Source organism: Lissotriton vulgaris, chromosome 11, assembly GCF_964263255.1.
Source record: "Lissotriton vulgaris chromosome 11, aLisVul1.2, whole genome shotgun sequence".
Taxonomy (NCBI): Eukaryota; Metazoa; Chordata; class Amphibia; order Caudata; family Salamandridae; genus Lissotriton; species Lissotriton vulgaris.
The window spans coordinates 267,137,386-267,165,205 of NC_141699.1; the positions used below are offsets into that span (position 1 = coordinate 267,137,386).

The 27,820-nt window shown below is 46.4% G+C and overlaps 1 protein-coding gene across 11 annotated transcripts in view; it reads right to left on the minus strand.

The window, feature by feature from the left end:
• Positions 1–2,577: 2,577 nt before the first annotated feature.
• Positions 2,578–27,820, minus strand: part of MTMR3 (myotubularin related protein 3) — a 1,591,444-nt gene continuing 1,566,201 nt past the window's right edge. For all 11 annotated transcript variants that reach the window (XM_086943220.1, XM_086943217.1, XM_086943214.1 and 8 more), the window contains one exon: positions 2,578–6,198. In XM_086943220.1, coding sequence (XP_086799346.1) covers positions 6,027–6,198 — 172 coding nt within the window. In that variant the 3' untranslated portion in view covers positions 2,578–6,026. The remainder of the gene's footprint in view (positions 6,199–27,820) is intronic.

The following is a 27,820-nucleotide window of genomic DNA, read 5'->3' on the forward strand; positions in this document are numbered from 1 at the left end:
GGTCAGGCAAAACGGGAATATGGAAGTAGGCGTCCTGCAAGCCCAACTGGGTCCAGGGCAGACAAGACCTGAGCCAACGTGAGCATTTTTAATTCTCCTTATGAGGAAGAAGTTGTAGGCTCGCAGATCTAGAACAGGACGAAGGTCTTTGTCCTTTTTGGGGACCAGAAAGTGCAGGAATAGCAACCACGGCCTACTTCGGGCCCTGGAACCCTCTCTATGGCTCCCTTGTCCTCAGGGAGAACGGCCAGATGATCCTCCATCAGTCGGTCATGAGATGGAGGCATGGAGGGAGGGGTAGCCTTGATGGCGAGGGAGTAGATCCTATTGACAATCTGCAAACTCCACCTATCTGTTGTTATGGACTACCAGTGGGGTAGGTGATGGCGAATCCAGCTGCCAATTGGATGCTCATGTTGGTTAAATGGGATGATTAGGAAGGTTTGGAGGCTGCAGCAGCCAGGGGAATAGTGGAATGACCAGACCTCTGGCTACCTGACCCATGAGATGGTGGTTACCGCACCCTTGTCCACGCAGAGGCTGGGAAGCAGGCACTGCTCAGTGGCTGAGGGAATTGGCAAAGCTGGAAGCCCCTTCTGTAGCCACCATAGGAAACAAAGGTGTATTTGGAGTGGCGTGGGGCCATAGAAAGGCCCAAGCACTGTCTTTTAAGTTCTCAAGCGTCAAATCCACGTTGTCTCCGAAAAGAGAAGTGCCGTCAATTGGTATGTCCATAATGGAAGCTAGGACATACCCCAAAAAGTTAGTCATCCTCAACCAGACATGGTGCCTCAGGGCCATTGTTGAGAAAACGCTCTGCCTGGCGGGTAGATCATGTCCACATCGTAGTCTGAACTTTACTGCATCTCTCCTGCTGGCAACAGCCTGCCCTGGGCAACCCTGTGTCACAGAGTGTGGGAGTAATGGCCCAAAAGGCATGCAGTATTCGAAGACAGCAATGTCAGGCTGGTGGAAAAGATGGTTTTCTTTCCCAAGGAGTCTCTTGTGTTCCCTATTTGGGGGAGTGGTATGGAATGCTCCATGGAATGTTGAGGCTTGGACCATCAAGCTCCGCGAGTCAGGGTGTTGGGTGAGGAACTTGTGACCCCTGGAGCGGGTGGTGGCAGCAGGAGATCGTACTCAGACCCCTGTGTTGGGTTTGGACTAGGTCCCCAAATGGACATCAGTGAGGGCATCATTGAACAGAAGTAGCGGTTTAGATTTGAAGATTCCCGGTTGCAGCACCTCTGTCAAGATGTTGACTGCCACCGAGGGCAACTGAAAGTCAAAGACCTCAGCCACCTTCTACACTACCATTGCATATGAAGCTCCCTCCTCCATAGACACGGTAGGGGAAGAAAGCATAACAATATCTGGAGAAGTATCTACCACTGGCTTCACCCAGTTCCTCACACCAGTCCCTGTCAGGGTCTTCCTCATAGTAATGGTATTCTCCAGCGACCCCTCTCATTTTTCCCGAGTCCTAAACTAAGGGAATAGGGCTCAGGCTCTGATTTACGACGAAGGTTCATGTTCGATGCAGCATAGGGCGACGCCCATCTGGCTATATGACTACCATCATCCGTCAAAGGACGAGGAGAAGTTGAAGATCTCTTTGCAGACTTTTTACTTGTGCCTCAACTTACTCCAGTTTCCGCAAAGACTGCGAATGAGACAATTACCTATGACTCCACAAGCACTCCCGGGACATTCCTATTGGCCAGAACCTCTGTTTATGGGGTAATGCATGCCGACCACCACCAGCTTTAGGGACTACTCCATCAAAGCTTTTACGGTTCATGGCACGGCAATCGGAGAACAACTTTGGGTCGTGGTCCAAACACCACAGGCAGACAAAGTGTGTTTATGGGAAGAATCCTGTCTTCCTAGATGACATCTTCCTAACAAATTAGGAGGAAAATCCTCAAAAAACACTAGAGAAAATATAAAAAAACAATCAATCAGTGACTGAGGGGTAGCTGTTCTCTGGATCAGTGCTGGATGGCGTGGAAAGAAAAGAGCGGAGATCAACATGACTAGGTGATGCCTATATAGGTGCCATAACATCACTTCTGTTGCCAACAATGCTCGTGGTGCCTATTGACGGCACGTACCGGTGCGCAGGGGCATTGCTTACGAAAATACTTCTGGATTCAGTGCGACGCCTGGGAAATTCAAAGGTAAGGAATCTGCAGCTAGAACTCTCTATCGGATACCAGTGAAGCGGCCAGAACTGTATATTACATATTAATTTGAGAGTTATCTTCAACAGAGTTAGTGCCAAAGGTGGACTCTGAAAACCTCAAAGTGGCATACTGAATAACGTTGGAGCAGATGGCAGGAGTTAAATCAATGTCTTTGGCTCCATCATGAAGCAGAGTAAAATAGCTATCATAGGTAAAGGCTTCCATCTGATAGGCACTGATGAAAATCAGTATAAACTACGAAGAAGTACTTCAAGACTCTGTAGTCCGGGAATGGCAGTTCAGATTGGGGGATACTGGAGGAAATGGAGGGGAGTTACACCGATGACTAATATTTTGTTGTCAGGGAGAAAGACAATAAGTTGGCAAACGCTACCATGCAAAACTCTACGCTTTATTTTGCTTTTATTTATAGATTTAACAATGCTAAAGTATTTACTTCTTGCTTTGACAAAAAATGAAAAATATAGGAGCACTTTCCCCTTCAGGAGAGGTGGACTTTATATATTTATATATATTTACAGCTACGGAGACAAGATCTCTTCTCCGCCACAGAAAGAGGAGAAGAGTGATTGAGAAAGTGCTTCACTGGCTAAAAGGATAAGCCAAAGAGCTGCGAGTGACGTTTTCCATGACACACAGTCCTTCAAAACCCGTAACACCTCCACTTGGCACCCACATTCAAACTGTGCATGTGTCCATCCCAAAAGTAATTGCACCTACCTAGAAACGCAGCCAGAAGCCACACAATATTGCCTTTGGGTCTCTACTTCGACTCATTTTGCCATACCGGAGGTTCTGTTTTGTTCAAAATGGTTAACCCTTGGCAGTAACCAGAACGCATGTTACTTGGCAACAATGTTACCCACCAGATACACTTCCCTTAACTCTGTCTCCTGACATTTTCATTCTGCCCAGGGCGCAGCTAGGTGGAGGGAGTGGGTGGGTACCATCATCAAACACCACTGTTCAGCCCACAAAACAAACCCTGTTTTTTCATTGTTGGGCGAGGTGAATTTTGTTTTGGTTAGCTCTTAAGTGCACTCTAGTAGGACCAAGACCAGCACCTATTAGGATAAGAGATCAAGATCTATCTCCTCTAACTATAAACAGTTTCATAGAGTTTCAAAGATGATGTGCATGGCATGCACGCATCAGAATGCGGTCACCTTTGTCTTATATATTATCTTGATACCTTTCCTAGCAGAACATCACCTGCACGTATCAGCCCAATGCAGCTCCTGGGTTGTATCTTTAAGGCATAGCACTGCTTCAGCAGTGCCAAAACTGCACTCACACAGAAAAACAATCTCCTCAGCATGAGCAACTCTTATAAGAAGGAACTTTCTAGACGTACCTTATGGTGATGCGGAGGTGAAAGTGCATCATCTACATCTCATCTCTTGTCTCTCTGAAACCTCGGAACAAGTGCTCATTCTTGCCCTCCACCCACACGATCGAGCTCTGATCTAGCAATACAGAATCTCTTTCTCTGTTACCAAAGGTGTATTACATGATCATGACTATCTGGTGCCTGTTACCCAAATGTATACAAGCCTGCCCTACGTTAAGCCGGGTAGCAGAGCAGTCCCCTGACCGCACCATCTCTTAGCACTGCTTTTAGACACCTAACTGGTCATCATTCAGCATATTTATGTCCACAACTCTCGAGATGAAAATCATCTTTTCACTCTTCAGCCTGCATTGCAGAGCAGTGGATTATCTTGCCTAGGACGCACAGCCCCAGAGCACCAAATCATCCTGACCCTGCTTTATGCCCACAGTTGAAGAGCACATCACAGTCTTGAACCACTTTGCCTCTGCCCACATTCCCAGGTTGGAAAACCATTCCAAAACACTCCTGTCTACATCTGCAGGGACATGCATCATCTGGAATCTCCTTAACCAACATAGCCAGTACCATAAATTCATTGTACCAAAATCTAATGAATTACCTAGCTCGTTTGTTCTCTCCTCTGCTCACCGTCCTCTTGCCAGTACACACCACCCACATAACTATCCGACTTCTTCATACAGTCATCAGGTATCATCTAATCTAATTCAGAACCAGCTCTCCTTTTTTTCATTTTATAGGCTGAGTCTTGGGTATGGCCTTCGATCATTAGTCCCTGAGCATGGCATGTTCTGGCCCACTAACAAGCAAACAGGCCTATAGAAGGGCATCATTGTAACTAACATAAAGCAGAGGTCCCTAAGCAGGCTATCATCCGGACTACCCTGAATCATAAAGCCCTAGAGTAGGGCATCACTGTGACAATGTCAAAGAAAATAATCTCTGGGCATGACTTCATTGCAACTCTCTTCAACCACACAGGCAGAGAGCAGATTGCATTCCTGGCCATCTTCATGCTCACGTGCCCTGAGCAGACCACAATTCTAGATAAAGGCATTATTCTGAGCACACAGTCCTAGATAAGGGCAATATTCTTAGCTTCTCCTGCCTATATTCTCAGTAGGCCTACATTTTCTAAGCAGGCCTTCGTCTCAACTCCTTTTTAAACCCACATCTACAGCTAGGCATGTTGTTGCTATCTGAACCCTATTCCGTAAGCACAGATTGACATTACAACTTCATTACCCTTGGAACTACCGCTCCAGAGTTGACCCCTCTTCATGCTCAAAATTCCAAAGCAGGTCACATTTGCGGTCTCCCTGCATTCAACCACTGAGCATGGCAAATAAATTACTCTAAAATAACTTCACAGTCCAGGATAACATCATTACATCAACCCGCATATTCCTAAATAAGAACCAACAAGGCTGTCAAAGAGGGACACCTCTTATGGAACAATGAGCTGGAAATCATAATAGCTCTAAAACCTCAAACCTAGAGCACAAAATGAGGGCCATCACCAATGAGCAGTGAATCATCCTAAGCATCGTTTCTAGGATATTCAAAGTCTGAGTGGCGAATATCATCCCATTATACAGAGGAATAAGAATGACTGTCATCACTATTCATGGACTGTGAACAAGATATAAAATTAACTTCCCCCAACAAAGAGCTCTACTGGGTCTTAAGGAAAAGCTACCTTCAGCTAAAATGAGCAGTATACAAATAAGGTCCGAGATTCCCAAGGTGAAAACTAAGACACAGGTGCACAGGAGACCTGGTCTCACAAACAGCAATTGAAATGCTCTTGTGCCAGAAATGTTGAGAAAAACCTAACTTCAAAGTGTACAACTGAAAGAGATGACAGCACAGTGCTAGACATATGCAGAGGAGTGCATGAATGGGCAGAGTGTGTATGTTTAACACCATGAGAAGGGACCGAAGAGGGGTAGAGTGCTTTAGTCACATATAATGAGAAATTAAAGCTCCTGTGGTACACTGGACCATAATCAAAGTGCTTCAGTCGTTCGAGACCCTGTACACTACAAAGAGCAGTACTAGAACACACAAGAAAAAAAAGCTGCAAAGAATTAATGTGCGCAAATGCTGCTCCAGTTCTTTCCCCCTAACACACCTCCCAACCATCAGAACGTTTTAGCTGTCTGTGGTACTGCCACATAACGGACAGCTGCCAGATGTGAGGGAGGGCTTTCCATTTTTACTCACCCTTGTTGTCCTTCTCCAACAAGCCAAAATAAATACAAATGGGACAAAGGGGACCAGAAAAAAGCACTATGTAGAAAATTAAAGAGAGAGCTGCACGATCAATTACACTGTCCCGCTGAGTCCATACAGTGTAAAGCAGTCCTAAATGCACGCCCTTCATCTGTAGGTCTTTCGTCTCATCATCAACACTTAGAATGTGACTAGCAAAAGTTTTGTGACCAACTGCCCCAAGAATGTGGCTTTCAGTTTGAAGTGGCAGCAATTGGTTTCTCCAGTTCATGGTCAAGGTTGGTTCCATTGGGATGCAGGTTGCTGTAGCACATCTTGCAAACTCGGCTGGGTTCGAACAGCTGTTGGCTGGGAACAGGCACCTTCTGGTTACAGCAACTGGAGCAGAAAACATTCCCACAATTCCTTCACCGTGGAGAGGCGGAGACAATGACGAGTGAGAGAAGAAATAAAGAAAAGCAAAAATTGGTCAATTCATAGTTCAAGACTTGTTTTTTCTACACTCATTCAAATCTTTCTATTGCATGAATCCCTTTAAATTCTCTCATCCTCTAAATAAGTATCAGCTCTCATGTGCAACACATTTGCTGCAAACTGCTTTGATCCTAGGTGTTCCATGCATGCCTAAATACACATTTCTAGTTGTGCATTTCAATGGCACCATTCACCTCTGAAACTATCCAAATAGCTTAGTTTAAAACACAATTAGTTGTGACATTATTTCCTTTTTAGCAATGTGTCGTAGCCCATTTATGAAATGCTAATGAAATAGTATTCATGGAAGGTATCCCTTTTGAAAATATGGAGACAATTTAGATTTACGCAACCATTTAAATGTGAATATGTGTTCAAACATCAATGAGCAGAGCAGTAATGCGGAGCTCCAACACATGCATTATAAGAGCACAGGTAGAAAGAACTTATCAGTGTGGGAGATCATCATGGTTAAGAATTGTAAACATTAGTAGATAAATGCACACATCAGGTGAACACCACAGTGGGAGGGGGAGGAGAGGGACCTTCTTCACATAGACCGCAGGGATCTGGATACAGGAGGTATACTTATACAGCATGAATGGCTGGTCACCAAACGCAAAACATGAAAGTGTGGTCCGGGAACGTAAATGGCCTTGATGGGAAGGTGAAAAGGGCAATAGCCATGCAATTCATTAAAAAAATACGCGCCAGACAAAGTCCTGCTACAAGAAACCCACCTCCTGGGACATCACTGTAAGGCCTTATATAGATATGGCTATGCCCTGCTCGCGCATGCTCGGTACACCACAGGCTCCAGAGGAGTAGGGATGCTAGGCAGAAAGACATTCCTATTTATTCCTGAGAAATCATGGTCATATCCACTGGGCTGATATGTGGCCTTGAGTGGGCAATGGGAGGGAATGACGGTTAACCTATGTTCGGTGTATGCCCTGCAGTGATTGCAGACAGCCACAATGGATGAACTAGGCCCACTGTTACTGGAACTACCGGAAGGACGGTTAATATTGGGGTGAGACATGTATGATGTACTCTTAGAGTAGGATACCCTGGGGGAAGGGACTTCGGCGAGGAGTGCAGGGGGCTAGGCGACTTTCTTTCCTCCATGGATCTAGGCGATATTTGGCAGAGCCATAATCCGAGCATAATACTCACTTGTCCGCGGCACATGGAGGCCTAGCGCAGTTGGATTTTTGATAACACACGCTCAGTTTGTGGGACAGTCCAGGGAGGCCTGACGAATGGCCCGGGGCGTGTCAGATCACTCACCAGTGGATTCTAGCTTGGTGGGACCACTACGAGACCATGGTTTGCCCCCAAGGATAGATCCATGGCACCTTAAGTATCCGAAGTTCAGGTTCAGTGTCCGGGAGTGTAAGGACCAACTTTTCATAGAAAATATGGGGACAGTGAACTCAGGGTTAATACTCTGGGAAGCTTACAAGACTGTACACTAAAGGCACATGCCCAGGCCTTAGTGTCTGCCTCCAAAAAAATGAACGCATTAAAATGCACGGAGTTGGAGAAAGATTCTAGGGCTGGAAGCCTAGGTAGGGAGTGAAAATTTGACATCAAGAGAGACATGCAATAGACTCCTACTGCGACAAAAGGAGCTCAGAGAGCTATTGGAGGACAGGGCAACAAGACACAATTTATTAAACTGGGGACAAAGCCAGCCGATTTTGTCTGGACAAGGAGGAGACCTTAAGAAAATGGGTTCTGGAGATACTAGATGACTCAGGAGTGAGACATGTGATGGGGCAGGAGATTGCGGAGGCATGCACATCCTATTACGAAAAACGAAATACATCTACGTCTGGGTATACGGAAGTAGACTGTATGGAATGCCTCAAGGATGGCAAGCTTTCGGGTTTGACGACTGAGGAAAGAGATGGGTTGGAAGCGACTTGACAGTAGAAAAGTTTAGCACGGCGGATCAGGCCTTGCAGTCTGGGAAGGCAACGGGACTCAACTGTCCCCCACCAGAATTATTTAAATGTACACTGGACAAGGTTGCCTCGCATCTTCTATCAATGTTTCAGGAGGCACGTCAGACCGGAATTCTGCCCAAAGATTAGCGCTTGGTGCTGAATACAGTAATACCCAAGGAGGGTAAGCCCCTGACGAACTGTGAATCATTTAGGCCCATTTCCCTACTGAACTTTGAGGTTAAAGTATGCGCGAAGATACTAGCCAATCACTTAAGGACGGGCTTCATTCCCTGCAGAAATAAGAGGCTCAACCTGTGTAGGTTGTTCGGGTCCTGCATTCACTGGGTTGGATACTCAGCAATTCGGTCTTTGGATGCTAAGATGGCATTTGACAGCATAGAATGGAACTACCTGTGGGTGGTCCTAGAGCATATGGGGATTGGACCGACATTCATTGGATGCATTAAATTGCTTTATAAGCAGCCGTTGGCAAGGTTGACAGTTAACGCTGCGGTATCCTGAGAGTTCAATATGCAAAAGGAAACAAGGCAAGGCTACCCATTCTCCTCGATATTGTTTGCTTAGACGCTACAACCATTGGTGGCGTGGGTTCATCAGGACTCGTTGTTATGGGGAATCCAAATAGGGGATGAGTGGGATGAACGGATATCCCTGTATACTGATGATATTCTTTTATACGTACAGTGTCAGAGGCCGTCTGTTGATAGAATCCTGCAAATCTTTTTTATACTCTGGGACTACTCGGGCTATCGCATTAACTGGGAAAAAAATCCCTACTGTTTCCATTGGCAGGTTTGGGATTCCTAAACTGTCATTGTGGTGTGAGGTCCCCCTTGGAACTGGTGGCGGTTAGATACCTGGGGATCAATATAACAAGGGACCCCTAGAAGTTCTATGAGAGGAACCCGTTGCCCCAACTCGAGAGATTTAAAAATGATGCAGGGAGGTGGAAGACTCTACCCTTAACGCTAATGGGCCGAGCTGCCCTATTTAAAAATGATGACGCTTCACCGCTTATTTTATGTCCTGCAGAATTTCCCCTATCCGATTCAGTCATCATTCTGTGGGAATGGTGGAGGCGGAATTGCACTCCCTTTCATAGATGGAAGGTGCGGCTCGAATTGCCTTACATAAACTAAAAAGGTGGGTCTATGACGGAGGATAGGCAATACCAGACGTAAGGTACTATTACTGGGCCACCCAACTGGTCACGGTGAATGACTGGATGTTTGGAGATAGGACTTAACCAGCCTGTAGAGTGGAAAGAACATGTATGGCTGCAAGGGGCTGTGTACAATTACTTTATGGTAAAAAAGTGAATAAAGAACTGCCGATACATACACAAACGGTAATTAGAGCATGGCGCGAGGCGACAAAACACTTGGATTGGGGAGAAAAACTTAGAGATGACAACCTTGTGGGCATGTGCACAACTAGAAAAGATGGGCAGACTGCAGGGCTTTGGAAAACTGGAACTGCTGGGGCTTGAAAAATTAGGGGATGTCTGGATATATAACACGTTCATAAAATTTGAGAATCTCCAGCAAGAGTACGAACTATGACCAGGGGAGTGGTTGACATATCTGCAGCTGGGCCACGCTATCAGGGAACGTATTTGAGAGGGTGATGGATTGGCTGAGTCCTCTCACTTGGAGGATAGACTTTTAACAGATCCCTTAGAAAGGAAGGCAATATAATTAGTGTACAAAAAAGACTGGTAAACTGTACACCAGACCCCCTAGGTTCATTAAGAATGGCTTGGATGGGAGATGTTGACCGGATGAGGATTGGACGGAGGCTTTACAAGGACTGAGAGAGATAGCAATTTGCTTCTGTTTCCGTCTAATTCAACTAAAGGTCCTCCACCGCACATATTGTTCAGAAAGCTTTAAAACCGTTTAGTTAGGGCAGAGTAGTCACAGTGCCACAGGGACTGTGGCCAGGAAAGAACATTTTACCACTTAATATGTGAATGCCCACAGACAGATATACTGGGGTAAAATTGGGAGATTTATGACTCAGGTGGTGGGGGTGGAGGTTCGCCAGGGAGATAAAATGGTTCAAGATCCTTGGAGAAGAGGATTGGGCGAGATATACTAGGATCTGGCTGGAATTGGCTGCGGTGGTAGCCAAACGCAACCTGGCCAGATGCTGGGGAGCACAGGCTTTACCAAGGGTTGAGGACTGGGGGAGAAGAGATCTAGACAGATGCTGGTTGTCGGATCGAACTATCTAACAGAGGCTGCCTGAAGAAATGGGAAATGATCTGGGGGCAGTGGCAAACCTACAGAGATTGTAACAAGGACCTTAAGCACTTTGGGAGGGTGGAGTATTACTGGTTGGGAACGGCTCGGATAAAAGAAAAGAAATTATAAACCACTTGGTGGGATTATATGTAAACTGATGACATTGAGGATGTACTGCTATTCTGTTTGCAATAAAAAGATGCCCCCCCCCAAAAAAAGAATCTTAAACATTGCAGCAAATATGGTACTATGTATCCAGAATGTCTGCACATTTTCAGTCGCTTGTTTCCAAAAATGTCAGGAGTACAATAATCACGGATGAGTTGTAAATGTGTTATTTTCCAAAAAAGCACAATGTATAACAAATGGCCTTAATGTAACCTAATCAGCGGAGAAGTTTTTGAAAATCAACTTGCACTCCAGTGAGTACACCACTCTTAGTACAGGGTTATTTTAATTTGCGCAATGAGAAATAGTTGCACTTAAGTTTCACATCATTAACAATGCATGCCAAAAGGAGAATGTCAGAAAGACTCATGGGATCCTGAGTAGAGGGATGCCGGATTTCCATCCAAGATTCCCTCTCCCTACTGGCTGGCACAGCACCTCGTAAGTCTAATGGGCATGAAGGGACAGAACAGGAAAAATCTAAAATAATTGGGCTAAAGCAACACCACCTAACCTTCGATACTGAATCGAGGTGAAGGTCATTGAATCTTAGAAGAGGGTATTGGGATTCTATGTCAGGACCGGAGGCTTCGGATTATGCTTTTCTCTCTTCGCTGTTTATTCACATTACACCACACAGCAGCCAGAAAAGCATCAAAACTTTGAAAAAAAATTCGTATTCTAAACACAGGAATATCAGAAAACATCGTAATAACATTTTTAATAACTACAAGTCCCATGAGATCAACATTAGGCAGTCCTTCCTTAGTGTCCATAAATCCCAATATAAGGCGTCCATCCTGTGAACTCCTCCTCTTTCTTCGCTGCTTCGCAGCCAGTTAAGTACTATTTCTCCCTCTCTTTCACAATTTTGTGTTTGCTGAGGTCTTGTGTTTTCTTGTAAAATTTGATATTCTATTTGCTTAGATTCTTGCTATTGCTTTGGGGGGTCTGTGGGGTTTTTTCCCTTCCAGAGCCCCTTCCATCGCGGGGACGCCTTCGCCCCTTACGCGATGTCCCCGTGTGTTCCGCGGTGTTGATTTCGCCGCTAGAGGGCGCCGTAGCGTCTCGTCTGCCAGCGCGCGGCTTCCGTCTCGCTGATTGGAGCCGCGCTGGGGGAGTCGACGTCGCCGGAGCCCTGCTGCCGCCTAACCTTGACGCCCTCTTGGGTTGTACTGTCCTGTGCTTGAACACCCCGTTGGGGTCTGTACTGGTGGTTGTGACCACGTTGACGCCCGCGGGCGATTTTCAGCACCTTTCCTGCATCAGCTTCCGCTGGGGTGTTACCCGCTCAGGCGCGCTGGGAGGCGGTGCGACCCGGTCTCTGGAGAGAGGGTCGGCGCGCTGAGAAGGCTAGTGCTGCCTTCGTGACTGCCTGGTTCCACCGGCCTACAAACTTTGCTAACCTCAGGTTGGCCCACAAGTGGCTGTTTGTCTACGCCTTCGAACCCTCAGATACCTGACTCTTCTTGACTGCGTGGTGGACGCCATGGCTGAGGGGTACTACGTCGAGGAGGAGGAGTCACACCAATACCTCCAAGACGACGAATTCTATGCGGCTGTGGATCAGTCGATTTACCGTTGGGTGCAGGAAATCGTTGGGCCTATGGAGGACAGGCTATCGGCCCGCATTGTTGAGGAGTGTGCCAAGTTGGCGCCGGGCCTCGCGGGGATGCCCGCCAACGATCCTAGCCGGCCACCAGCGGCCAAGAAGCCACGGGGGGACGCGGGTCCCAGCGGTGCGCAGGGCGTGGACAAGGACGCTTTCGAGCGCCTTCGAGACGCTTTCCTGGCTAAGGGATCCGGGTCTGCCTCCGCGGCGCCCCCGCCTCAGACTCCTTCGACGCCGGCGGATGCTGTCCCGGCCTCTCCGGGGGGGTGTCCCCCGCGGATACAGACGAGGACGACGACGAAGACTCCGTACGGTCGTGGCGACTGGCATCTAACTCGACGGAGTTGCCCAAGGACACTTCGGGCATGCTCGACCCGGATGAGATCATGCACCCTCGGTCGGCTGCTTGGGCGCCTGGGGACAAGGTGGCGCAATTTGTGGCGGGCCGCCTCCGCAAGCCCTTGGAGAAGGAGGCGCGCATTTGCTTAAGGGGCGAATGCCCCCGCCCGACTTTGGATGGGAAGGTGGCTATGTCGCCGGAACTCGATGGGAAGATGGCCACCTTCATGGCGAAGTTTGTGAAGGACCCCCGTAAAGGGATCGACCGTTCTTGGCGTTCCTGTCAGGACAAGCTATTGGACACCATTGGCCCCCTCACCAAGATCCTGGATATGGCCGAGGAAGCCAAGGTATCGGGCAGCGCCATATGCCCGGAGGTCTTGTCCAATTGGGCGCAGCGGGCCGTTATATTCCTGGGGAATGCTAACTGCGCCCTTTCGACCGAACGGCGTTGGTCGCTGCTGATCAAACTGGACCCCAAGTTAGGTTATTTGGCTTCCTCGGAAGCTGGCGCTGTTGCTCAAGGTGGTCTCTTTGGGGAGCCGTTCATAAAGGAGCTGGGTAGGTTTGTTTCCACCTTCACTTCCCTGGACAAGGCCCAGTCAACCATCAAGCGGGTCTTCCACCAGCGTTTTCCCCGAGGGGCTGGTCGTGGTAGGGGCCTCACGACCGGCCGTGGTGGTCAGCAGCAGCCCGGTAAAGGGCATGGCTCCGGCAGAGGAGGCTACAACTCCTCGGCGAACTACAACAACTTTTACCCAACCAGAGGTCAGCGTTTCCGAGGACGCAGAAACTTCCGGAACAACTCCGGCAGCAACAATTCACACAGTGAGTGTAATCCCTGCGGATCAGGTTGTTATTGGGGGGAGGTTGGCATGTTTCCCCCAGGCATGGGCGGCTATTACGACGGACGCATGGGTCCTTCAGACCGTGCAGGGGTACCGCATAGAGTTTTACGACCAGCCGTCCCAGTTACAGCCTCCTCGGCCCATAACTTTTTCTCAGCCGGACGTGCTGTTGATCGACGAAGAAGTCTCGGCGCTGCTGCGCAAAGGGGCTATTTGTCGAACAACGCGTCACCCCGGGGGTTTCCTGAGCAATATTTTTCTTGTGGAAAAGGTGGACGGAGGCAGACGGCCAGTCATCAACCTCAGGGAGTTCAATGGCTGGGTAGTGTACAACCACTTCAAGATGGAGGGCATCCATCTGTTGAGAGACGTTTTGCTCCCGAATGATTGGATGGTCCGTCTGGACCTCAAAGATGCGTATTTGGTGGTTCCCATTTACCCCCCGCATCGCCGTTTCCTCCAGTTTTGCTGGAAAGGCATGATGTTCGAGTTCAAGGCCCTTCCGTTCGGTCTTTCCTCGGCCCCTTGGTGCTTTACAAAAATTCTGCACCCGGCCATAGAAGCCCTGCGGAGTCAGGGGATTCGGCTGATCGTCTACCTCGACGACATTTTGCTGCTGGGCCAGGACCCGAGCAAGTTGGCCGCTCATCTGTCCCTGACAATCTCCCTGTTGCAAGGTCTGGGTTTTATCGTCAACAGGGAGAAGTCGGTTTTCACGCCCGCCCGCCCAGCAAATGGTGTTCCTGGGCTTCGTGGTGGATTCGGTAAAATCGACTCTCAGTCTGCCATCCAGGAAGATGGCCAAAATCAAGCATGTGCTACGTCAAACTATTTCCAAATCGCACACCTCCCTTCGGCAGGTTGCCAGAGTGATGGGCCTTCTCTCGTCGTCAATTCAGGCAATATTTCCAGGCCCTCTTCACTATCGGGCCCTTCAGCGTCTGAAAGCGCATCATTTGCGCAGGGGGCTCTCTTACGACCGTTTGATTCCCCTGTCGGTGGAGGTCAAGGAGAAAATGTCCTGGTGGCTCGCCCACATGGAGGCGTGGAACGGCCGGGCGATTTTCGGTTCCGTCCTGGACTTGGTAATCGAGTCCGACGCCAGCAGGTCCGGCTGGGGCGCCCGCTGCGGGGATTCCTCCACAGGCGGCGCCTGGTCGTCCGACGAACAGCGACTTCACATCAACTGCTTGGAGCTTCTAGCAGGTTCGTTCGCTGTCCGTTGCTGGACGAGGGACTCGGTGAAGTCATGTGTCCTTCTGCGGATGGACAATGTCTCGGCGGTTCGGTATGTGAACCATCTAGGGGGTCCGCGATCGCGAGCCCTAGCGGATCTGGCGAAAGACTTTTGGGATTATTGTCTCGCCCATCAGGTCTCGGTAACGGCATAATACCTGCCGGGACGGGCCAATCAAGTGGCAGATTGGCACTCGAGATACCTTCGAGACTCCAGCCTGTGGAAGCTGGATGTCCAAGTGTTCCACTGGCTGGCGGCATGCTGGGGTCCTTTTTCCATAGACCCGTTAGCGTCCCGTCTGGACGTCCAGCTGCCGAGGTTCTTCAGCTGGAGACCGGATCCCTTGGCGGAGGCAACGGATGCGTTCCTCCAAGACTGGAGCCAGGAACGACTGTATGCCTTCCCGCCTTTCTCCATGATAGTGCGGGCCGCGGCCCAGATTCGCCGACAAATGGCGGACGTGGTGATGGTGACGCCCGTGTGGAGGTCGCAAGTGTGGTTTCCAGTTCTTCTGGAACTTTCCTGGGATTCTCCAATCCTACTCCCCCGGCTTCCTCGTCTTCTCCTCAATCCGGACGGGGCCCCTCACCATCTCCTCCAGGGTTCTCTCCGCCTCATGGCATGGAGGCTTTCAGGCGACGCTGGTCGCTCCCTGGCCTTTCGAACTCAGCTCAGCACTTTTTGTCCAAGGCCTGGGCAGGCAGCACTGCCAAGAGGTATAGATCGGCTTGGACCAGGTGGGTTCGTTGGTGTCTTCGACGGGGTTTGGATCCCATGGTCGCAGGCCTCGTTCCTATCCTGAATTTTCTGGCGGAGCTCTCTACTGCCGGCTTAGCATACCGGACTATTAACACGATACGTTCTGCCATATCAGCAGCTCATGTGCAGTTGGATGGAGTGGCAGTCGGGGAACATCCCCTCGTGTGTCAGCTCCTCAGAGGAGTGCGTCTGGCTTTACCGCCGGAGCCACGATATTCTGTCCTGTGGGATGTTAACGTGGTGTTGAACCTTTTTCTTTCATGGCAGCCTAACAAGTATCTCTCCTTAAAGGAACTGTCAGCTAAACTGGCGATGCTCCTCTGTTTAGTGTCTTGTCGCAGAGTGTCTGATGTGCGTGCCCTAGATGTCACGGCAAGAGCGTTCTCCCCGGATGGGGTTACCTTTACCGTGGGCCGCCGTACGAAATCGGCTACGAGGTCTATTTCTTATCCGGCATTTGCAGATGCCCCTAAGTTGTGTGTGGTACAGTGTTTGAAATCCTATGAGGAGGTCACGACGGAACTTCGCCCTCCGGGCGAACGGCAATTACTCATTGCGCTGCGCAAACCTCACAAGGCTGTCTCTTCCCCCACTATAGCCAGGTGGGTGCGTTGGGTAATGCAGGAAGCTGGTATTGATACGAGGCAGTTCGGAGCTCACTCAGCAAGAGGGGCCATGGCCTCCAAAGCGTTCGCCCTTGGGGCACGTTTGGAAGACCACATGCGCGCTGCGGACTGGTCTTCGGATTCCACCTTCAAAAGGTTCTATTTTAAGCCGGTGGTGGATATTGCTAGTTTGGTGGTGGACAAGCTTTGAACAAGCATAATCCGAAGCCTCCGGTCCTGATATAGAATCGAAATTTGCCTAGCGTAGTAATGGTAAGTTTCAATTCTATTAAGGACACGGAGGCGAGGATTATCCCACCCATACCTCCTGCGGAGATCCCACCCGTACTGGTGTAAGTAATCTTTTTCCGAATTTCAATGTGGATTCTTGTTCTGGATTGCATGTCGTTGACTTGTGGCATTGTCTTGTTCTCTTGCCTTCGAACCCAGCGGGTATGGCTTAGCTCACGTTGTTCTTTTTTCCGCCAGGGAATGATGGTGCGGAACGAGATGCTTGAGACTTTGGCCTGACTCGCGACGAAGAAAGAGGAGGAGTTCACAGGATGGACGCCTTATATTGGGATTTATGGACACTAAGGAAGGACTGCCTAATGTTGATCTCATGGGACTTGTAGTTATTAAAAATGTTATTACGAAGTTTTCTGATATTCCTGTGTTTGGAATACGAACATTTTTTCAAAGTTTTGATGCTTTTCTGGCTGCTGTGTGGTGTAATGTGAATAAACAGCGAAGAGAGAAAAGCATAATCCTCGCCTCCGTGTCCTTAATAGAATTGAAACTTACCGTTACTACGCTAGGCAAATTTCGATTATCTCTCAAACCGGTATTTGGCACCAAAAAGGGTAAAGGGATGACATTCCACATAGATACAGGTGCATTACAGAGAGATCTAAGTGCATGAGGGCACAAAGTGTAATTCTGGTACTTCACACTTTGGAAATGGAATATAAGCATTAAGTGTCTGAGCAGACACAGCTAACAATTCTGCGCTCCTCACTTGGCCATATAGATTATTTCACTGCCTATGAGTCAAGCACTCAGATTAAAGTGAATCGGGTTTGCAAAATTCAGACGATGTTGATAAACTGTATTCACGAAACAAATTGGTTTTCCTGCCTAAAGTATAAGTGGGGAGAAGAATCAATAAAACTCTCGGCTACAGCCTGATGCCAGAGACACTTTGATATCAGACAGCAGCAAATGCATGTATTCCAAAATAAAACTAAAAATTGTGCATAAACTTGGGTGCTCTTGCACTCTAACCTATCCCGTTTTTACCACATCCTATCATTTTCGTAGATAAAAAAAGTTTGTGCTTTAATAAATCATAGTTCCTCCTGCCCACCTCTCCCTCCACCCCACAATTAAAATTCACTATACTAGAGACTAAACAAATATTCAATTGATCTATTGCTTGCTTATTGTGTTACATCTGCTTCTTCATTAGGTGTCCTCAGGGACAATGAGATAAATTTATACAAGAACATCGTCCAACTTGAGTGATGGAGTGAAATTGTTCTGTTATTATCGCCAAAAAGCATTTGACAGTGGAAAAGAAAGAATACTTAATTGTAGTCCTGGTCCTGCAACCTAGGACTCTTCATTTTAGTTACAATATTAGAACAATTCCCTGCTGTGTGCGTGGACCCTGGAGCAATTTTCATAGATGTGTTCTCTATTCAAACATGACACAGGGTGTCTGTGTCCATCTGTCCTCATGATGAAGATGAACACCCTGTGATAGCCTATGAACGGCTCAATTATTTCCTGAAAAATCCTATGATAAACCTTAAAAACAGTTTTAAGAATGGATTGCACAATCCAGTGTGCCGAAAAATGTGAGAGTATATGTTAGGGAAGGAAAACCACATAATGCATTATACAGGCACCTGCTTCACACAGCAACACCTGTTCTTTTGAGGATACAAGCCATCTATACCTGGGATTAGTAGAGATAGTGTAGTCTGACAAGTCATGCAATAAAGTTAGACAGGAGGAAGAAATTAAAGTAACACTGACTGTGTCAGGTTTACCCATTTCTTTGCCCAATATTGTTAAACACCTCCACAATATGTTATGAGGTCAGAATCATACACATTACATCTTCAACAAACAGAATGAGGTAATAATCCACATTTATACCACATATGTGCTGTCCAGTACCAACAGTAAAGGAAAAAAAATGAGAATTTCAGTCTGGACTCTCTCTAAATGTGAGGAACTTAAAGCAGACCCCTCCTCTGGCATCCAAGCATGGTTTAGGACATCTTGCAACAAGTTTGTTTTAAAAACGAAAAAAAGGCATTGTCATTTACAGAGCCAATAGCTCAAACTCGCATAAATGTGAGACCTATTGCATTGCAAATGCTTGTTTACATTGCAAGAGGACACAAGTTAATTATGACACTTATAGAATCTGTATCTTAATATATTGTCCCCACATTAAGAATAGGTCTCCAACTTTTTAAACACGAGAAGTTAACATACCTTGAACCAAAGAGCTCTATTTGATAAATATTAACCCTTATTGAGTTTTCAGTTTAACATTTGGGTTAACTGTTCGAAGGAAGAACTGCAACTCCACTGAGGCCCTTCCTGACAATGAGCATATATTGATCAAGAGCAATTTTTTTTAACTTTGTAAGAAAGATGACCACACTGAATATTCAATGTCATTCTCGCTTTATCCTTGATAACAATATACACCCTCTTGCTTTCATGTCGGTGGAGAATTTTGCAGCAATGTCAAAACTCAATACGTATTCCCTTTATTACAGCGCTCCGAAGTCCCCATAACAAAAGAACTTCCTAATGGCAAACTTAAATAAAATTAAATAGGAAAGTCTAATTAAGAAAATTCGTTCGCTAGAGGGAACTAAAAACCAAAGCATCGGGAATCCAATTCAAACAGAAGAAAAAAATGCTTGCCATGTTTACAGCATGATATACAACGATAAATATAAGAGGGAAGTGGTGCATAAATAAAATATACTACTTGCTTTGTTTACAAAACAAAATTAACATACAGAACAAATCTTGCACGCTGCAAATGACACATAATAAGGACCCGATGTTCAAATTATAGTCACTTAAAATGTAATTTCACAGTCCATAATTCAGACCTGTGCAAAACTCTGTGGTTTAGGGCACGGTGACTGATTGCTTTCACACAACTCAAGTTAGAAGCCATTTGAAACGTAAAAATTGGATCTGGCTTGGAAGGAGGCCATAACAGCACATCTAACATATTCCTTCCCTGCTCTCGAGGGCCCGCCCTCCCCGGCTATCTGCTGGGAAGTCTGAGTGTCGCTCCTGTAACAAGGGCCGCGTCTATGCGGTGGCCCGCTCCCCCGTCACACGCGGTGTGGAAGCGTCTCACGAACAGTTTCCAGCATCAGGCCTGCGTCGTCTCAGCAGCTAATTGAAACGCTGTGCCAGCCACTGAACCAGAGACGTGGTGTAATCTAAGAGCAATTGGGCATCGTTCACTGACAAATGTAAAATTAGCCATAAGACTGTTCGTCGTCTTTCTGAGAGACCATAAGCGAGGCGGCCTTTATTTTCTGCTCCTTGTGACCAGCTGACCGCCCTGACAGAGAAATCAAAAGGGGTTGGGAGGGAAACGGAAAGTGCGCGATGCCAGCCTCCGGGGACAGGAGATGTGCACGCGTATGCAGGGCACATCTCCTGTCCGCACGTGTCATCTCCTGTCTCCCTTCGAGAAGGAAAGCGGCAACAATAGAGTCTCGGAAGCAAAGAAGCACATACGCTGCGTTCGCACGCAAGACGTAAAAAGATTTAGGAGGCATTCAGTAGATTTTTTACGAGAAAGAATTCCAAGGCATCTTATTAAAAGGTGGGATGAGGAGGCACAACAAAAAGACTAAAGAACATTACTACCAAACAGGATTGCATCTCTCATGTAAATGTCCAAGTAATAATGATAACAAAACAATACACAGATGTCCAAATAGCTACTTCACAAAACCTCTGAACAGGTACACGTATTAACAATGCTGAAGAAGCAGTCACAGCTATAGTAGAATAAGCTTTGAGTGCAGAGGAACCTTGTTCATAACTCATAGCAGAGCCTAAATGTCAATAAAATCCACATGAACTAATCTGTTTGCCCACACTTTTCCTTACCCTAGTAGGCTCAAGCCCAAAGAAGAGATTGTCAGCTACTCAGAAAGTATAGGTATAATGATTGATCGCATTCCTTGGTTCAAGTGTATAGAGATGGTCTTCTTTTTTTAAGAACTAGGGTGGGGGAATAAAAGCAAAGTAACATCTGGACTCATGAAATACAAAAGTCACTTTAGTAAAAAATAAAGGTCTCACCCTTAACACCTTCGCTGCTAGGCCTGTCTTCCTCACCAGTGCAAAGCCATTCTTTTTTTAGCTATTTGGGATAGTTAGCACTTAGGCCCCTGTAACCTTTTGTCCACATAAGATATTCAAGCCAAATTTGCGTCCTTTTATTCCAATGCCATGAGGATTCTAAAGGTACCCAGGGGCTTGTGTATTCTCCTGAAGGGGATCCAGAAATTAGCCAGAAAACACCTACATTTTGTTTTTGGGGGTGGGTGGGTGGGTGGGGATGAGAGCGGGGGTTACGAGGGAGGGAACTGGGGAAAAAAGTACTGCAGAAGAAAGCGTCTGGTTTTTCCCCCTGCAAATGGTATCAACAAAGGATTTGTTATGCTAAAATCACCATCTTATCAGCTTTTGGAAACAGACAGACTTTTGTCAGAAAACCCAAGTTTTCAGCACAGTTTTTGGCAGTTTACTGGAACATAGCCTATTTTTCCTATTTTTGTGCTTTCAACTTCCTTCCAGTTAGTGATAGAAATGAGTGCAAAAGCAATAATGTATCCCGGAAAGCTATACATTTCTGAGAAGTAGACAATGGCGCAGGAGCATTGCCACACTAGCTCAGAGCCAACAGCAAAAAAAAACAAAAACAATATTTCAGTATTGTTTTATTTTTAAGCCGCTGAATCAGCCAGCGTGTGCGGGCGGGGGGGGGGATAGGGGGGCTAAGCCATGGGAGGGGGGAGGAGGAGTGCTAGTGCACTCCCTAAGTGCTCTTGTGTGTTTGGCCAGCCGTCTCAGGCCGACCAAAACTCACATGCACACTTCGGTTTCTCTAACGGTTAGAGACATCCCACCGACTCCCTGATCTGAGCAGGGCATCTTTCTAGCCTGTTCAGGCCAATGCCTGTGCTGCTTTGCTGCATAGGTATTTCACAGGGACTCTGTGACTAGTCTTCAGTGTCTGCTGTGACAAGGAAGTCCCAGCACCAAGGCGCGATGTGGCCGGTAGCAGGTAAGTATAACTTTAATGTTAAGAATCTTATTCTTATTATGTTCCCCCCACCCTCTACTGTGCTTAGTCCTGCATTCACCCCTTCTCCCTCCCCTCAACTTTTTGTATGTGGCGGCCGCCACTGAAAGTAGCCAAAATTCTAAATTCAGCAAGGGCTCATTTGTGTAGATCCTTCAAAGTTTTCCTATGGAAACTAACAGTTGATATAAAAAAAGATCGAAATTGAGTTGGAAAAAACAGCCATTTGTGCCACAGTTTTCAACTGAAACTCCTTCTAAGTGTGGCAGTAATATACAGTTACATTTGCTGGACCCTACTGGTTGCGGGGTTATATAAGACTTGTAGGTTCACATTCTCAATGATGCTTTACGCTTTCTCGGTCACTATGAATCCCGTCTTTTAATCCTTCTTGACCTATCATCAGCGTTTGACACAGTCAAACATGAAACCCTCCTGAACCTCTTAGAACGGATCTCGCTGGTACTGTCTTTAAACGGTTCTGCTCATTCCGACAAAACAGATCTCAACGAGTCCTAATCAATCATGACTTATCCAATCAGACACCGGTCACTGTTGGCGTTCCCCAAGGTTCTTCATTTTAGTCCACCCTGTTTAATCTTTACAATAAACCCCTGACTGAAATCCTCAAACACTCCAACATCTCCTACCATATATACGCTGATGATACGCAATTGTACATGCAGATTACCTCCCCGAACAACATTAGCACTCTCAATAACATCTTAAACAAAACAACATTGGTTAACACTTCACCACCTCAAACTTAACGCCCTCAAAACTAAATTCCTATTAATCTCGCCTCCCAACCCCACCTCTAACATTAAAGACTGGCTCCCACTACTCACAGCCTTAAACTGTACCCCACATATTGTTGATTCAGCAAAATGCATAGGAATAACACGAAACCACAAACTCTCCATGATGAATCACATCAGATCCACAACCAGAGGGACCAATTTCTATCTCCACGTCTTCAGAAAACTAAAGCCTTTCCTGCCCAATGCAGATCCCAAGATGGCGGTTCAAGCTCTTGTGATCTCCAAACTGGACTATGAGAATGCTACCCTTATTGGCCTACCGAAAATAAGACTAGCACCTCTGATTGATACCCTCCAAGCTGCTGCACAGCATTTGTTTGCTGTAACACTTTTTGCCCTAAGTGGGATGGGTATGCCCAGACGTGGGTCCCTTGCTCACTGTGCCACTGGATTCAAGCTAGCCTGGCTGAAGGTTGACAAACCCTGAAACCGGTCCCAGGATGCTTGTTTCCGGTCCAGGGAGGACCAAGCCTGGCAGTTCAGTCTTTTCTGTTCCCATGGGGCACAGGGTCAAGACTGATTTGCATATGGTTGGGTCCAAACTGGGGTGGCGTAGTGGGCAAAAGAACAATGGATTTAACCAGATCTTTTGACTGGGGGAGAATGTTTGCATTGTTAGCATTCCATCCATCATTTGTTTGCTGTAACACGGCTCATCACAGGCGTAAAGAAAAATTATCACATCACCCCAGCTCTCCACTCTCTGAACTGGCTACCTTATGAATATAGGATTCACCTAAAAATAGCATGTATGACATACAAAGGCATCCAACACAACACTCCCCGCTATCTGGCTCAGAAACTGGTGCTATCCAGAAGTAATATGGCTTCTCGTAGTACATGCTCCCTACTGCTGAAACCTCCAACATTTCACAAAAAGAAAACCTATAAGAGATCTTTCTCTGAAATTGCCCCAAGAATTTGGAACTCTCTTTCCCCAGAGATCTGGACCATCCCTTCATTCGTACTTATAAAAAACAAAGTAAAAATGAGACTACTGAATAATCTCCTTCCTATCTGAGGCGACTATCCATGCCAATTTGATTTCTTTGCTGGTGTTTTCACTATGTCTCTTTGTATTACCTTTTCATCCTGTATATTCTATATTTTGCTCCTTTATATTTGATGCTATTTATTAGGTTGTACAGCCCTTTGACACCAACATTTTGGTCATGTTCGCGCTTTATAAAACTTTATAAATAATAAATAAATAAATAAAGATCTGAGGTACCCTGAACCAGTAACTAAGCTGCGACTTGCAATGGGTTTTCATTGTGTCCCGGGTATATAGCAATTCATTTGGTAACATATAAAGATAAAAAAATAGGTATCAAGGACACCCTTGTATTTCCGAAATGCGACACAAAATATAGAGTTTAGAAGCAGTGGTAATTGCACATCTCCGAAATTGTGGGTACCCATACTAGTAAGTGAATTAGATGACATTTTTCAAAATTACTTATTTTTTACACATTGTCTTACATTTTAAGGCAGTAATGCACAGGACATCAATTGATAATACCACTTGTTCTACTATTCTGTGTTACCATGAGTCTCCCGATAAAAAATGGTCCCTCACTTGTGTAGGTAGACCTAGTGACTGTGACAGGAAACGGACCAAAACACAATGTGGACACATCACATTTTTCAAGCGAAAACTGACCCTTTTATTGCAATGTGCCTAGCTGAGGATTTTGGACCCTACCTCTGCCAGTACCAAACTAGCAAACCTGCACATTTTTTTAAATCTAGACATCCAGGGGAATCCAGGATGGGGTGACTTGTGTAGCTCTCACCAGGTTCTGTTATCCAGACTCCCTTGCAAACCTCAAACTTTGTAAAAAGAAACACATTTTCCTCACATTTCTGTGATGGAAAGTTCTGGAATCAGCAGGTAATCACAAACTTCCACCCACCCAGCATTCCCCCAAGTCTCCCGATAAAAATGGACCTTACTCAATAAGAAACCTGCCAAAACCAGACATTTCTGAAAACTGAACAACCGGGGGAGTCAAAGGAGGCGTGGCTTACACTGACCTCCCACAACATTTTCCTACCCAGGGTAGGAAAACATTGGGGGATCCATGCAAGCCACACATCCTTGGACTCCACTGGGTGTCTAGTTTTCAGAAATGTCTGGTTTTGGCAGGTTTCCCTAGATGTCCGCCGAGCTCGGGACCGAAAAAACAGGTGATCCCCCTTGCAAAACCAGATTGTTTTGTGATTGATCATTCTGATGCCTCCACAATAAGTTTTGGGCCCTTCCCTGATGCAGGCACTTGGGCCACCCATGCAAGTGAGGTAGCATTTTTATCAGGAGACCTGGGGAAACGCTGGATGGCTGGAAATTTGAGTGGGTCCAGTGATCCAACAGCTTTCCCACACATAAATGTAAGGATAATGTGATTTTTTAAAAGCTAAATTTGCAGGGGATTCTGGATAAGAAAACGTTGGGGAATCTACGCAAGCCACACCTCCCTAGACTCCTACGGGTATCTAGTTCTCATAAATGCCTGTTTTTTGTAGGTTTTCCTCTATGGTCACCAAGCCGAGACCAAAAACACAGGTTACCCTCTTGAAAATCAGGTTGTTTTGTGATAGAACCTGTGTTTTTAGTCCCAGGCCTGCAGACATCTATGGAAACCTAAAAATCCAGACATTTCTGAAATAACCCCCATCTGGCCCCCAAGGTGGGCAGAAAGACTGTCCCATTTGTATTTTAGAGGGGGGGGGGCATTGGCATTCCCACTGCGGGCAGCCCCCACCAAACTTATTAAAAAAACACATAATCCCTGGTGCCTAATGGTCTTTCTTCACCCGTGGGGGGGCAGTTGAACAAATCCCCCGGGGGGGGGGGGGGTAGAAAGACTGTCCAATTTGTGTTGGGGTGGGGGGTGGGGCACTGGCATGCCCCCACCCCTATGTATAAAAATAAAATAATCCCTGGTGCCCAATGGGCTTTCTTCCCCTCCTCCCCATCTGCCTTCTGAGGGAGGCAGAAAGACTGTCAAAATTTGTTTGAGGGGGTGGGGGGCACTGGTATGCCTATTCTAGGCAGCCCCACCCCTACGTATAATAATAAAAAGAAAACAATCCCTGGTGCCTAGGGGGCTTACTGACCTCGCCCCCAGAAAGGGGGGGGGTCAGAGGCCATTGTCCCATCTGCCTCCCATGGGAGGGGGGTAGAAGGCTGTGGGAATTTTGTTTTGGGGGTGGAGGCATTGGCATACCCATTCTGGGCATTACCCACCCCTGAACTATGAAACAAAATAGTCCCTGGCTTAATAGTGGGCCTTATGTCCCCCCCAGTGGGGGCAGATCTGGGGCCATTGCCTGCATATGCCGAAAATATTACAGGGGTGCAAAAGCTCTTGCTCAAAGGGCACTCTCCTTTCCCTGGTGTCTAGTTTTGGATCCCTGCTTGGCAATCACCCTCCTACAGCGATCCCGAAGCATGGATCCAATAGGGAGGGGTACCATTTGAAAGGGAAGATTCTCTTCTTTCCAACGATACCTCTCCTGTCTGCCTATGTGCTTGGTGGTCTGAGATCGCCCAACGAACACCTAGGCAGTCAAAGTGAAACGAGCACGCTGATCGTCATTTCACTGAAAACCCAGAACAGCTTCAGGAACTGGAGAAGGTATTCCGCAGCTCCCGAGGCTGTTTTGGAAAAAAGGAAATCCCTCTTGTGCCCGCACCAGAGGGATTTCCAGTGCGATGTGTGCGGGGGCCACACCACTCACACAAGTACCCTTACGTCGTAAGGCTCCTGCGCGTCCGACACACCAAATGGGTTAAAGTAACATTACTTTTAGAAAACATAGTAAATAGGAAAGAACCTACAACTAACTAAATACTCTAGCAGATGTGATGACCAACTGAAAATCCATCTTCCATGATTCAAATGTTATCAAATAGGAACAACGGGTCTCCAATAGATGGCACATCAAAAAACTAAATTAAAGCCCATGCCAGCAAAATAAAAGGAGTGGGAGGTAACAAGTTACGTACATTTCTATGCCATCTAGAAATGACAAGCAACTTAAATAACGAAACTTGGTCTGGCATAGAAAACAGTCGAACTGCTAACAACCCCTCGCTGTGCACTACACTAAACCCTTCTTACACGATGGACAAGACAAACTGAAGCATATACACTGTCTGTGCTGACAATGGATCATTAACAGAAGGAGAACACTAAATCTCAAACACCTTCCATCTGCTTGAATACACTGATTTAATGGAAGAGTGTGATCTCACTAAGAAACATTCCATCAATTCCGGAGGTAAAATATATGCAAACCTCTTACGTTTCAGGCTTTCAAACTGAGTAATCAAGTTGGAATTAAATAACTTTCCACTCCACCTGAGGTAGATGTCCTCTCAATACCAATCTAAACAACTGTCTCCAATTGAGATGTAACATGCCTTGGTACAAAGCCTCCTTGCCACGGAACAATAAAGAACGTCATGCAAGTTGTAAAGATGAACTAAATGCATAACTCTCAGAATCAGAGGAGGATGACGACACACAAAGCAGATGAAATATCTATGGAAAAATCTGAGTTATGTGCTAACGACTCCCTGATGGGACAATCTAAAGAGCAACATTTCCTGTTCTTGGTGTTGGCAAAACAGATCTACCTACGGATGGAGCATCCGTTAGTGACTGATACAGTATAACCTGCTTAGGAAGGACACTATCCAATTCCCCCTAATCACTGTATGAACTGATAAGTCTCATTTTCTGATCTATGAAGCAATCTCAAATTTGTAGCACTTCTTTACATATTTTGGCTGAGCCCTGCCTGTTTATATTAAAAAAAATACACTTGTGTTGTATGTCAATATCTGTACCTGATAAAGGAAAAACCTCAAAGGTAACTTAATAGCCCTCAAGTGTAGAACAGTTATATGCCTCCATGCCTCCGCTGACCATTTATCGAAAAATTGCCACATAAGCTGCCCAAACGTGTAGAGACACATATGTTACTATTATCATCTAGTAAAGGTGTGACCTGAGGGGTGATTTCTCCACTGGTGGCACATTTGTCAACCAACACAAGGTGTGAAGTATTTGATTAGTAATAACAATGTCCTCCTTTAGGCTGCTGTAAAATTGATGTCCATGACGGCAGCATGGACACATAATCAGAGAAATGCAGACTGCCAGCAGTTCTAAAAGACACAGCACAGATCCAGCAGCTGCTGGCAACTTAGAAAATTCAGCACCGTATTAGAAATATGCAGCAATCTGCTTGGAGAGGGAATGGTCTGAGGAATGCTGTATGAAAAATTGCATGCAATGACAAAGGACAAGATGAGATTTATTCACATTGATGGAAAAGAGCAGTTTGTGCAAAATATAACTTACAGGAAAAGCTGAAGACTCCCAGGGGCGTTTTCAACAACCTGTCATCTAGAGAAGATCACAGAAAAAGATACAGTATAATGTAGATAAGACACAGCTACAGTCATGACCTTTCTAAATACCCTCAGCTGGAGACAATCCAAAAAGAAGCACGTTCAACTGCAAATATATGACCCCTAAAGTGAATGTGAGATCGTTTCTATGG